The sequence below is a fragment of the Anabrus simplex genome, chromosome 2 (assembly GCF_040414725.1).
Source record: "Anabrus simplex isolate iqAnaSimp1 chromosome 2, ASM4041472v1, whole genome shotgun sequence".
In the NCBI taxonomy this organism is placed as follows: Eukaryota; Metazoa; Arthropoda; class Insecta; order Orthoptera; family Tettigoniidae; genus Anabrus; species Anabrus simplex.
The window spans coordinates 974659738-974672520 of NC_090266.1; the positions used below are offsets into that span (position 1 = coordinate 974659738).

General features: G+C 38.6%; 1 protein-coding gene across 4 annotated transcripts in view; it reads right to left on the bottom strand.

Annotated features, from left to right (window-relative positions):
* The window catches only part of LOC136864585 (RING-type E3 ubiquitin-protein ligase PPIL2), a 308814-nt gene that overhangs the window by 195571 nt on the left and 100460 nt on the right, over nt 1-12783 (bottom strand). For all 4 annotated transcript variants that reach the window (XM_067141780.2, XM_067141779.2, XM_067141781.2 and 1 more), the window contains exon 5: nt 635-771. In XM_067141780.2, the coding sequence (XP_066997881.1) occupies nt 635-771 (137 nt within the window). The remainder of the gene's footprint in view (nt 1-634; nt 772-12783) is intronic.

Genomic DNA, 12783 nt, shown 5'->3' on the forward strand with positions numbered 1-12783 from the left:
TATGATTTTAAATCAACAGTTGGTGATATATCAAATACACTTTTAACACTGTACAACAGTTCTGTACCTGTACTACCAATGGTGGATGGCGGTAGGCAGGGATGGCATTATAACGATGTAGTTACTTTTCTATTTTCACCAGGAATATCTATTTGTTGCTCATAATGGGTGACAAGTGAGGGCGGCAATATACCAGGGACTGACTGTACTTAACAATATTCAGCACATAATCAAAATTTAAAAAACTGAAGAAATTAATTAGTAATTTATTCCCAGAAAAAATATTAAAAAATGGTTTTCTACTCCAAAATTTGACAAAACATAATGGTAACTAACAGTATATCTACATATAATTTATTCAGGGTACTACAAAATTACAGAATGGTGGACGGGTTAGAAGCTGAATAATTTAATGACCTAAGAAACTGTATATACTGTAGAGAAATTTTATAGAACAGAACTATTAATTTTTCCATTATAAAAGAGTACCCTGAATCTATAAGAATGTAGCTGTTAATACAGCTGTTCTCCTTTGTATATTCTGTACCCTTCAACATTTACTCTGACAATAATTGCCACTAGAATCAACTTACATCATATAATCAGAAACTGAATAGAAAATGTCTGAACTTACAGCATTAAATTTGTCAGCAACTTTCTTCTCTCCATCATCCTTTCTTTCTGGAGTTTTATATTCTCTATTGAGTTCCTCAAGAATATCTCTTGTTTCTGATGAGATAGTCTTCAGATTGGCAGATGGATCTTGACTCACTATAAAAGAAGGAAATAATAAAACCATAAAACTTATCTGTATGCAGAAATTTGAACATCATATATGCAGATCCTTTACAAATGAACACTGTTCCAACTAACTGGGAATGTACTGTTCACATTTCACAAAGAAAGATCATAAGACAAAACGAGAGAACTTAACAAAAGTTAAGAGATGAATACTGTAACAAAAATCATAAAACAATGCACAAGAACCAACTAATATTAGGAATATTGTGGAGTAATCAACATTCATGTGTATAATGTTTCCGCTAAAATTTCATGCAACACACATACACTACTACTTAATAATGATCTATAATGCCCTGCCCTTTACATACAACTTTCCACGCAGAAATAACAAAAAGTTCACTTTCATTTGACATCAAATAATCCTAAAATTTATCAGTATTGTTCCAGCTACAGAAGGATTTTTATTTTCAAAGAAAATAATAATAATTACGTTATTGGTTTTACATCCCACTAACAACTTCGACGGCTTTCGGAGATGGCATGGTGCCGGAATTTTGCCCTGCAGAAGTTCTTTAACATGCTGGTAAATCTACCGACATGAGGTTGACATATTTAAGCCTCACCAAATACCAATGGACTGAGCCCGGATCAAATCCACCAACTTGAGCTTAGAAGGCCAGCGCTCTACTGCCCGGCTTCAATGAAAATAACTTTTAGTGGATTTTCAAGTGCTTCAGGAAATAAAACAGTGTACTAACTGTGGATCAAAGAAAAGGCAAAGTAATTAAAATTAAATAAAACAAATTCAATCCTAAAGGAAATGATGGAACAAATCATTTGGTCTTTGATGAGTTGACATAAAAATACATTATTTAAACATATAGGAAATTTATGCCTTTGCTGGCAGGACCTAGTGTTTACAGTGCACTATGTCTTCTGGTATGGGCTAGAGCAATCTTGTTACTTTCATTGATCTGTCTCAGCTTTATCCTTGGCTTTGACAAAATGAAAGTGATTGAGGTATGAGTGATGCTAGTAATGCCATTCCTTCTGCAGCCAGTCCCTGCTATGAATGGTGTGAAAATATTGCTCATAGGGTCGGTTGGTGCATGCATTTCAGTGGGCTTGGCAGACTGATATGTAATAGCAATTTCTGGCTCGGTGAGGAAAGCAATGGAAAACTACCTCACTCCTCATTTCCCTAGTACGCCTCTTCAGTGATGCCTAGGCCATCTATGACAGCTGATGGCGGAGCTGTTGAGGATCCAAGTAGCCTTCGGGCTGAGGACTAAACATACATACATACATACAAAATTTATTGTGGAACAAAATATTTTACTCAATGGATCTTGGGAATGGATTCTAGACAAAGACAGCAATAATCTTGAATAACATTAAAAATTTAATTAACATTTATATACTTCTGTATAAAACAAGCTGAATAAATAAAAAGAGATAAAGTATGTATACAAACACGTGTCTTAGGGTGAGCCAGCTAAGATGTTCATCTCAAATAACTTGCACACCAATACAGATATTGAAAATCTGTTTCTATTTTCAGTAACATTACGAAGGGGCTCACAGTCAAACATGCAATACTGTTCCCAGGTGTCTATGGAGATAATGGTACTAATTTTGATTTTTTAAATGGAACTACACTGTTTTCTATACATAACATTAGAGTTATAGACATTCCAACTTCAGGAATGTACATTTTTTTAAACATCCGATGAGTAATTCTTGAGAAAATGGAATGTCTTCAGAGTGCTTCATTCGCCAGCCATGGGTCATCCTATTTGAATGAATCTGTACATTTGGATTATAAGCTGCTGACATAGAGTTCCTTCTCCTTCTTCAGACAGTTTGGTATGACAGTGTGACAGAAAAACAACAGTGAAGAATCAGAAAATTCTGAAAGAGATGAATGTGATGTTGCACAGCTGGATTTGAGTAAAAGAAACAAAAAACAAACAGCAGAATGGGAAGAGAAGGACTGCAAATCATGAAGCAGCGAGCGAACAATTTAAAAATTTGTATGCCAATGGGTTAATATCATCATAGATAACACGTACAGGAAAACAGATATGCAACGACTTGTAAGTTACAAAATATACGGTTACTTCAATGAAATATGGGCCGATGACAAGATCGCCAATTATTACACACCAAACTGTGACGCTTGTAGAATATAGAACCACGCTTATTAGTTGCGCATGGAGGAAACATCCAGATTCAGACAACTGTCTCAGAAACATCCCTTTCCTGACACACCAGATAAGCTACGAAGACTAATTCCGCACAGCACGAGTCCAAATGAATGTGGGGGATGGTACAGGGGCAGACAGCTTTGCCAGTGGAATGTAAAGAATTCTATCGTGTGAAGTATAGTAGACCCGGAGGAATTATCTGTGCACAACTAACTGAGGGTTAAGGTACTGGATGGAATTGTCTACATACAGAATTTGTCTAGGTGCAAATGTATCACACCCCAGAGCAAAGGAAGACAAGAAGCTGGAAGGAAAATCCCATCTCAAAGCACTTCTGGACAGTCAACCAAAATTACCTTCCCACTACTGTTGAAAATCTTCCACCATGCAGTATTTAGAGCCTATTGTACGACCGATACTTCAGTTTTATAATCTCTATAAACAAAAGTGTAATGATGGTAAGATTGAGCAATTAAGTTGGGATTCATTTAATAAGATGTTTCAGCAAGCTAACCTTAGCTTATTCTCAAACGAAAGATCAGTGACATCTGTGCTGCAGTTACGAAACTGGAAACCTCCGTGAGGATATTTGGCAGCAAGACATAAAGCAGAACAATCAAACAGAAAAGAAAGATAAGGGACAGAAGTGAAAACGAAAGGATCAAAAAAGAAAGTCAAGAAGTATACAGAAGTGAAACTATGTACTGTTTACACAATGGGTTTACTGGCTGTGAAAACTTGCTCTATACTTACAGGTGAGAGCTATTGCCTACAAACCAGGCTGAGTAGCTTAGACGGTAGAACATTGGCCTTCTGGGTCCAACTTGGCAGGTTCGATTCTGGCTTAGTCGGGTGGTATTTGAAGGTGCTCAAATACATCAGCCATGTGTAAGTAGTTTTACGGGTACATAAAATAACTCCTCCAGGACAAAATTCTTGCACCTCAGTGTCTCCGAAAACCCAAAAGTACGAAGGCTACTTTTTAATTAAGGTCTGTTTATCAATAGAAACAAAAGTAATAGGCCTAATGATATTTTGTTTATTGTGTCCTCTTTACACATTAAGCTATTTTTCTACACAGTTAACGTGTTTGTTTAAACATTTATCCTTGCGTTCCACCAATTTTTGTATTCCCTCATCATAGAACTCTGCCACCTGTGACTGAAGCCAATCTTCAACAGCTGTTTTCACTTCTTCGTCGAATTGCTTCAGATAATGGAACAGATGATAATCGCTCGGCGCAAGGTCCGGGCTGTATGGTGAGTGGTCCATTTGCTCCCATCCAGAAGACCGGATTAACTCTTGAGTTTGGGCAGCAAAATGAGGTCGTGCATTGGCATGCAGCAACAAAACTCCAGGCCACGGCGCTTATTCTGTACAGCAAGGTCATGCAGTACACAGCTGAGTTTATTGTTGTCCCTTGTGGCATCAAGTTGACTAGCAGGACACCATGTGCTGTGGTGCCCATATTGAAACTGGCGCCCTACGAAGAAAGTTCCAGTTTGTGCAAGCTGGTTCAAAAGGTGAACAGTCTGGTATGCTCACGTCATTGCTGAGTCCGGTATGTAAAGAAGAGGCACAGCAGGAGCGACCAGATAGCCATCCAACAGTTGACTGCACTGTACTGCAGATGCGCAGGACAACTCTCTATTCTGAAGTGTCTGCACAGGTGGATGAAAGTCAGCCGAGAGGTTTCACCTCAGGGCGTGCTCATCGACAATAAGAAATAACCTTACCTTTCTAGATTTCATCTTGATCTGCAAGCTATTTTCAAACATCTAGCTTCCTTCCGGAGAATTTACAATTTTGCTACAAAATTTTAGTTTGTGTTCTGGCAAGATAGAATTGTGTACATCATATATATCATTTGATAGAAGTATCACAAGACAGCAGTTTCTGTTGCATTCATTGAACCTTAATTTGTATATAGAAAATAAAATAATTGTTTGTGCTATACACTGGACATTTGTTTTCAACACCATGTCTGTCCCAAAACACAGTGGCCATAATCTTGCATGCTGACATTGTCTGTCTGGCTTTCACTTTGACTGGAGACTATGTGTTTCGCCATTTCATTGATTCCCGCTTCTTTTTTTTTTTCTTCTTCTTTTTTTTTGCTAGTTGCTTTACGTCGCACCGACACAGATGGGTCTTATGGCGACGATGGGACAGGAAAGGGCTAGGAGTGGGAAGGAAGCGGCCGTGGCCTTAATTAAGGTACAGCCCCAGCATTTGCCTGGTGTGAAAATGGGAAACCACGGAAAACCCGCTTCGATTAATGAGTCAAATGCGAAACTCCCCTGTGACAATGTGGTCAAAACTCTGATCTCCTTCCTCACTGTATCGGGAGAAACAGGTCAAAGCACAAGCGATTCTCCTGGTTTTGTGTTACTCAGTAAGCAGTCTGAGAATCCACTGCATGCACAGTTTTCCGAACTGGAAGATGTAAGAAATAATTTTGTATAGCACTGTTCTTGAAACTTGTGGAAACTTCAGTGACAAAGTAGAGATCGTGAAATGCAGGTCTTCATGGATTTTTGCATCCACTGCGTGCACAAAATCATCTGAGATTACAGAAGGTTGGCCAGACTGCGGTCCATCATGGACACTGTCCTTAAAAAATCTCGCCCATTTACTCACCTTGCTGTCACTCATTGCAGTCAGGCTGTACACCTCACATATCTGGCGATGAATGTCTGCAGCTGACACGTTCCTTGATATAAAAAATCAAATCACAGACCTAATTTCACACTCGACAGGAAGCTAAATTATCTGAAACATTTCAACAGTCCACGCCAAACCACATGCAATGATGTTATGACTGCAACTGGTGTCGACTCATGTCCAAGGCATGCTGGGAGACAGCGCATGTGCACATTTCAACAGGTCAGTCAATCCGATCTTACAAAAAAATAACCCTCATAGTTAGTGGAACATAAAAACAATAACATTATTATTTATAATAATAATAATAATAATAATAATAATAATAATAATAATAATAATAATAATAATAATAATAATCATGATTCATTTTAAGTTTGCAAGAAATCAGCTTCATTTCCCTATCAAATCCTATTTACAATGAATCAATAACAGTAAATTTCCACCTTTTTGATACTTATATAATATACTTTACTTATATATCAAAAAGGTGGTATTTACTGTTATTGATTCATTGTCATTTTTAAGTTTCCACTACAAAATCCTACGCTTCTCAACAAACTGCCATAAGCAGTGAAGCGTGACCAATTTATACCCACTATCTATATACAGGGTGAAGCGTAATTCGCGCACTCGGGCATCACAGCGCGACTCCTCACATGCCAGCAATAAAAAAATGTCTCTTACAAAATTTCATCTTGCGAGTATATCCGGCAGAAAAACGACGTTGAAGATTAGCAATCTGGCAACACTGTAACCACATGTAGGGTAACTACCTCTGTCAGCAGACATTACTCGTATTGTACAGTTGGTGCAATGGATAGAGTTTTGGGTTAGCATGCAGGAGGTCGAGTGATCGATCCTGGGTTGAGGCGTATGTTTTTGATTTCGTAAATGTAGCCCAGGTGATATGGGATCTGGCATCTTAATCGTCAACAGCGATTGCAGTGGGTCCTCTAAAAACCATTTGCACTTACATACTACGATCCTAGAAATGGATGAACAATCATTTTCATTGGTCAGCTTTGAAAGGCGCCCTTTCCACGTCGTGGGCGTGAATTTATTCGCACCACTTCATGTACTAGATGTGAAACCTGTTTTCTTTGTACCCTCCTCGAATGGTCTCATAGATTAGTACCAACTATTATTCTTGCCTCGTTCAGGTCCATTACATTTCGTTAGGGCCTTAAGTTACCAGTAGGCCTAGCAACGTGCTCTGCGAATAATGTCCAAACTCGGTTACAATTTGTATGTGTTATCACCATGGTCCCAATAATTCTGCCTTTCAACATTGCGTGTTGCGTCTGGTAACCACATGCTGTTTAGTACGTATCTCAATGTATTATTATTATTATCATCATCTGTTTACCCTCCAGGTTCGGCTTTTCCCTCGGACTCAGCGAGGGATCCCACCTCTACCGCCTCAAGGGCAGTGTCCTGGAGCTTCAGACTCTTGGTCGGGGATACAACTGGGGAGAATGACCAGTACCTCGCCCAGGAGGCCTCACCTGCCTTGCTGAATAGGGGCCTTGTGGAGGGATGGGAAAATTGGAAGGGATAGACAAGGAAGAGGGAAGGAAGCGGCCGTGGCCTCAAGTTAGGTACCATCCCGGCATTCGCCTGGAGGAGAAGTGGGAAACCATGGAAAACCACTTCCAGGATGGCTGAGGTGGGAATCGAACCCACCTCTACTCAGTTGACCTCCCGAGGCTGAGTGGACCCTGTGCCAGCCCTCGTACCACTTTTCAAATTTCGTGGCAGAGCCGGGAATCGAACCCGGGCCTCCGGGGGTGGCAGCTAATCACGCTAACCACTACACCACAGAGGCGGACATTATTATTATTATTATTATTATTATTATTATTATTATTATTATTATTATTATTATGTTGTAAATGTAGGATACATGTGACCTCAGAAACGGTGTCTCACTGTATCACAGTAGGTAATGTCAGATGGAAATTAGCAAATAAAAAATGCGCCTCAACCCGGGATCGAACCATCGACCTCCTGCATGCCAACCAAAAACTCTACCCACTGCACCAACTGTACAGCACAATGTGGATGTGCTGACAGCGGTAGTTACCCTACATATGGTTACAGTGTTGCCAGATTGTTACTCTTTAACGTCCGTTTTCTACTGGATATACTCGCAAGACGAAATTTTGTAAGAGACATTTTTTTATTGCTGGCATGTGAGGAGTCGCGCTGCGACGCCCGAGTGCGCGAATTACGCTTCACCCTGTATATAAAATAAGAGTTTTGTCTGAACTTTGTTCAGAATTTTAAAAGAATGGTATTTCTGCATCGGCCGTGTCCACAGTAACAAGGAAAGCACTTTTTACTTTTCCGTAATTTCTGTCTGTCTGTCTGTATGTATGTATGTATGTATGTATGTATGTACGTATATATGTACACACAACACAAGAAAACAGCTGAAGAGAATTTAATGAAAATTGGTATGTAAAGTCGGGAAATGAGCCACTACAATCCAGGCTATAAATCATTTTATTCACACTGAGCAAAATGGTAGTTTAGGGGAAGGCCTAAAATTTAATTCTCAAATATTTTTCATTAATGGTCCTACCGATAAATACTGCATAACTAGAGTTATAGAATTAAATTTCCAATCATTTATGTCCTATACATTTTACCACACCAGCTATGATAACGGAGATAATCCTGAATTTGTATTTTTGTTGGTAAGTCCATATCAATGCCGAGTCACGAGAAAATGGTTAAATAGAATGTAATGAAAATTGGTATATACAGTCGGGGAATAAAAAAGTACAGTCTAAGCTATAAACAATTTTATTCATCCTGGATGAAATGGTAGTTTAGGGGAAGTGCCTAAAATGTAATTTTTAAATACCTATGTTATTGGTCCTATGGAAAAATAAATTACTACATAACAGAATTTATAGAGAATACCATTTCCGATCATTTGTGTTTTATTCAGTTTTACCGAACTGACTATGATAAGAGTGGTATTTCAGAATTGGAAAAAAATTAAATGTGAATGCCCAAAATAAAGCTCATAAAATTGATCAACAATAACATTACGTTGACCATTATTTGTTGTGATGTTCTTTGTCTCTTATGCTGCCACTCATCTCCGATAGATGGGATTACTGCTGCGTACCGAGTACAAGAGCCTGTCTGAATATTGGCGGGAAATAGCAGGGGAGTTAAATAACTCCCTTCTCAAGAATACCATTCCTCTGGTTCATACATTTTCTGATACTGCTGGTACGTTACACATTAGTTCATCATAGTATTCCTGATATTCGATCTCTACTCTGACGCGCTGATTGGACTGATCAGTGTGCACGATTAATGGAATAATGGCAGAGGCTCATTTATGACATAGTCTAGAATTACAATTTTGGCCTATTCCAAATTATAGCACCACAATTCACTAAATAACTAAAAATTCAACCCTGAAAATAGCTGTTTCTGAAGAAAAGCTTATTATTATTTTCTTCTTTTCTTATCACTTTTTCCACATCTGTGGGGCCGCGGGTTCGAACTGCGTCGCACATGTGGATTCGACACTGTTTTAATAATAATGTTACTTGCTTTACGTCCTACTAAATACTCTTTTATGGTTTTCAGAGATGCTGAGGTGCCGGAATTTAGTCCCGCAGGAGTTCTTTTACGTGCCAGTAAATCTACCGACACGAGGCTGGAGTATTTGAGCACCTTCAAATACCACCGGACTGAGCCAGGATCGAACCTGCCAAGTTGGGGGTCAGAAAGCCAGCGCCTCAACTGTCTGAGCCACTCAGCCTGGCTGACACTGTTTTAAGGCCGGATGCTCTTCCTGACGCCAACCCTATATGGAGGGATGTAATCACTATTTCATGTTCCTGTGGTGGTTGGTTGTTTAGTGTGTTGTCTGAATATGAAGAGGAAAGTGCTGGGACAAACACAAACACCCAGTCCCTGAGCCAGAATTAATCAGCAGCAATTAAAATCCCTGACCACGCTGGGAATCAAACCTGGGACCCTCTGAATCAAAGGCCTCAACGCTGACTATTCAGTCAATGAGTCAGACAAAAACTTCTATTCCAAATTAGCAGCCAAGAAGGGGTTTCTCCTCTAGCTTGGAGGAAAAATTTGCCTCCAGGTCAGATAGATTTCCCCCCGCCAGTGTAGTGAATTGAGATTTTCCAACTCATCGGGTACTCCAAGGAAACAGATGAGTAAAAGGGCATAGTTTTTAGTTTTTGCCCTGGGACTCTCCACTCTTCCTCCCTCCCGAAATTAAGAGTGTTCACGGCTCATGGCTGTCTGTGCCCTGATTATTCCAGCTCTGGAACTTATCGGCAGCATACTACTGTTCGTTAAAAGTGAGAAAAGGTGTGGTTTTTTATTTGATAGAGTATTTCATATGATAGCATTGCTTTTAATCGTAACATTCCTACTGGCAACAATGTAATGACTAGACCCCGGATTTCCATGCAAATGCACGTTCCTAAATACGCTGGCTACACTTCTAAAACTTTGCACATTAGCGTTTTATGACTAATCAATTCCAAATAACCATACTTTTTTCGTGCATGTTTGCATGTTGGCCTTTTTGGGAGAAAATTCATGCATAATGCATATTTTGAAAATGTTGGACTAAATAGCGACTAATTGGACATTTATATTGGATTATATGACATTTCTTCTGACTTTGACCCATATATTATGTTCACTTGCATGATAGTGCCATGTTATTTGTCTATAATTGAGACAGAAAAAAAATGTATTCCTGGTATACTACTTGACAACCAAAGTTAGATGCATAGAGGTCCTATAATCCAGTTAGCCAAGCACTTTCATATCTGTCGACTGCTCTAATCCTTAGAAATATGGTGTCCCAGTAAAACCTGTACCCTGAATTTTGCAATACAAAATGCTGTTTCTTTTTTTGTCTATGAGAGATGAAGAAATCAAAACTTGAATCACACTACTGTGATGCCATGTTACTGAGATAGCAGATTACAAACCTTGGTTTTTCACTGAATCCTGTTTTGTTTTCCTGGAATTTCCTACCCCGAACTCCAAACTCTCACTGTTCATATGCCTGAGGCCAAATTAATTGAGAAAAGAAGGGAGTTGGAAAGCAGCACGCTTACACGCTTCAAATTGTAATTTAGTGTTGGACTGTGCTGTGAAGTGTTTCTGTCATGCCACCTGTTAAAACTCTGTGAAGAGACCTCATGTCTAATTGGATTGAGGAAAGAAATTTCTAAGTTAATTTTTGAAAAGAGATAAGTTCATGTATACTTCATTCTAAATGTCTTAATTTAAGTATGAATCTGTCACTTCTTGTGACATAGAAAGATCATTTTCTGTGTTCAGGAATGTTCTGTCAGATAAACAAATGAACTTAGATGAAGAAAATATGCAGAAATTAGTTGTTGTACAATGTTTTAAAAGGAAGTGAAAATATAACAATGGCGAACTGAATTTTGATAGTGCATATATTCCAGTTTATCGTGCATGTTCCCTCATTTGATAGTACATGAATGCATGCATATTTTAAGATTTGATGTTGCATGGAAATCTGGGCTCTAGTAATGACCTATGTTGACTTCAGTTGGGAAAACCACTGAGGCAGTCTTTTTGAGGATGTAAAAATGCAGGTGGAGAGTGAGAGTCTGCCATTATAATGAAAATTTCCGAACTTGACTGTGACTGATTGTAGGCAAGAGGACCTACCTTACAATGAAAATTCGTTAACACAGTCTTCACATAAGAAAAGACGTTTGGTGACTTCCCCGCCGCGTTTCTAGGGTAACGTTAAGAGCTATGTAATTTAATACAATCTTACTCACGTGTACACTAAATAACCTGTAATTTTGTATAGAATGTAGAATTCCATAGCAAAGCACGGGTACATCAGCTAGTACAACATAAGCTGTAACTTCTTTAAAAGCTGATTAACATTTACGTGTAATTCACAGGTGTGAGCAGTAGGCTCTGATTGACTATACATTAACCATTTGGCATACTGTTCTGCTTTCTTAGCTGATTGTGCAATACCTTGGTATTAAACATTTCAAAAGCTAAGCTGACTGACTCAGATGAGTCCACGTTGGCGGGTTCAATACCGGCTCAGTCTGGTGATGTTTGAAAATACGCCAGCCTCATGTCCATAGATTTACCGACATATAAAAGAACTACAGTTGAACAAAATTTTCAGCACCTCTAGATCTCTAAAAATCATAAAAGTGGTTAGTGAGGCGTAAAATCAATAACATTATTATTAAAAATTCACCAGTCAAGTTGGGCATGCCGTTTGGGGGGGCGCAGCTGTGAGCTTGCATCCGGGAGATAGTGGGTTTGAAACCCACTGTCGGCAGCCCTGAAGATGGTTTTCCGTGGTTTCCCATTTTCACACCAGGCAAATATACTTTAATTAAGGTCACGGCCACTTCTTTCCCATTCCTAAGCCTTTCCTATCCAATCGTTACCGTAAGACCTATCTGTGTCAGTGCAACGTAAAGCAAATAGCAAAAAAAAAAATTCCAATATTATTTTATTTATGTCTTCAATTCAGTAGATTCCCACATCCTTATTTTTTTACCAGCATAAATTAATCTGAAATAGGTTCACAAACCATGCTGCAGAAAGGTCATTCTCAATATGCTAAAGAATCTTACCACTTTACCTGTATGATACAACAGTAATAGGATAAATCATAAAATTTGCAAGAAGCTCTTTCCGAAAGGGCAGAGGCATAGCATTACTGATGAGAGAAAAATAATGGAATTCTTCACATTCCTTTTGTAGATATCAAAACTTGGGAGGGGATTTTTATGTAATTACATATTTTTTTTGCATAATTTTAATGCAAGTTACAAAGTTCATTATTCCTACTGTGCATCCCCATGTGTAAAAGCTGACTCTTATTTCACATAAAAACACATATTTTCACATTTTTAAAATGTACATACAGTAAAACCTCTCTATAACGGACACCTTTGGAACCGAAAAATTGTCCGTTATGAAGGGGTGACCGCCTGAGAGAGGTTAAAAAACCGGTACCATTAAACATATGTTGGAACACATTTGCTCGGTATGAATTTTGGTCTTAATATGATATTCTAATAGAAGGTATGTATTATAGACTGGCAGTTTCATAATAAATCTTCATTTACTCGCTGTCACACTA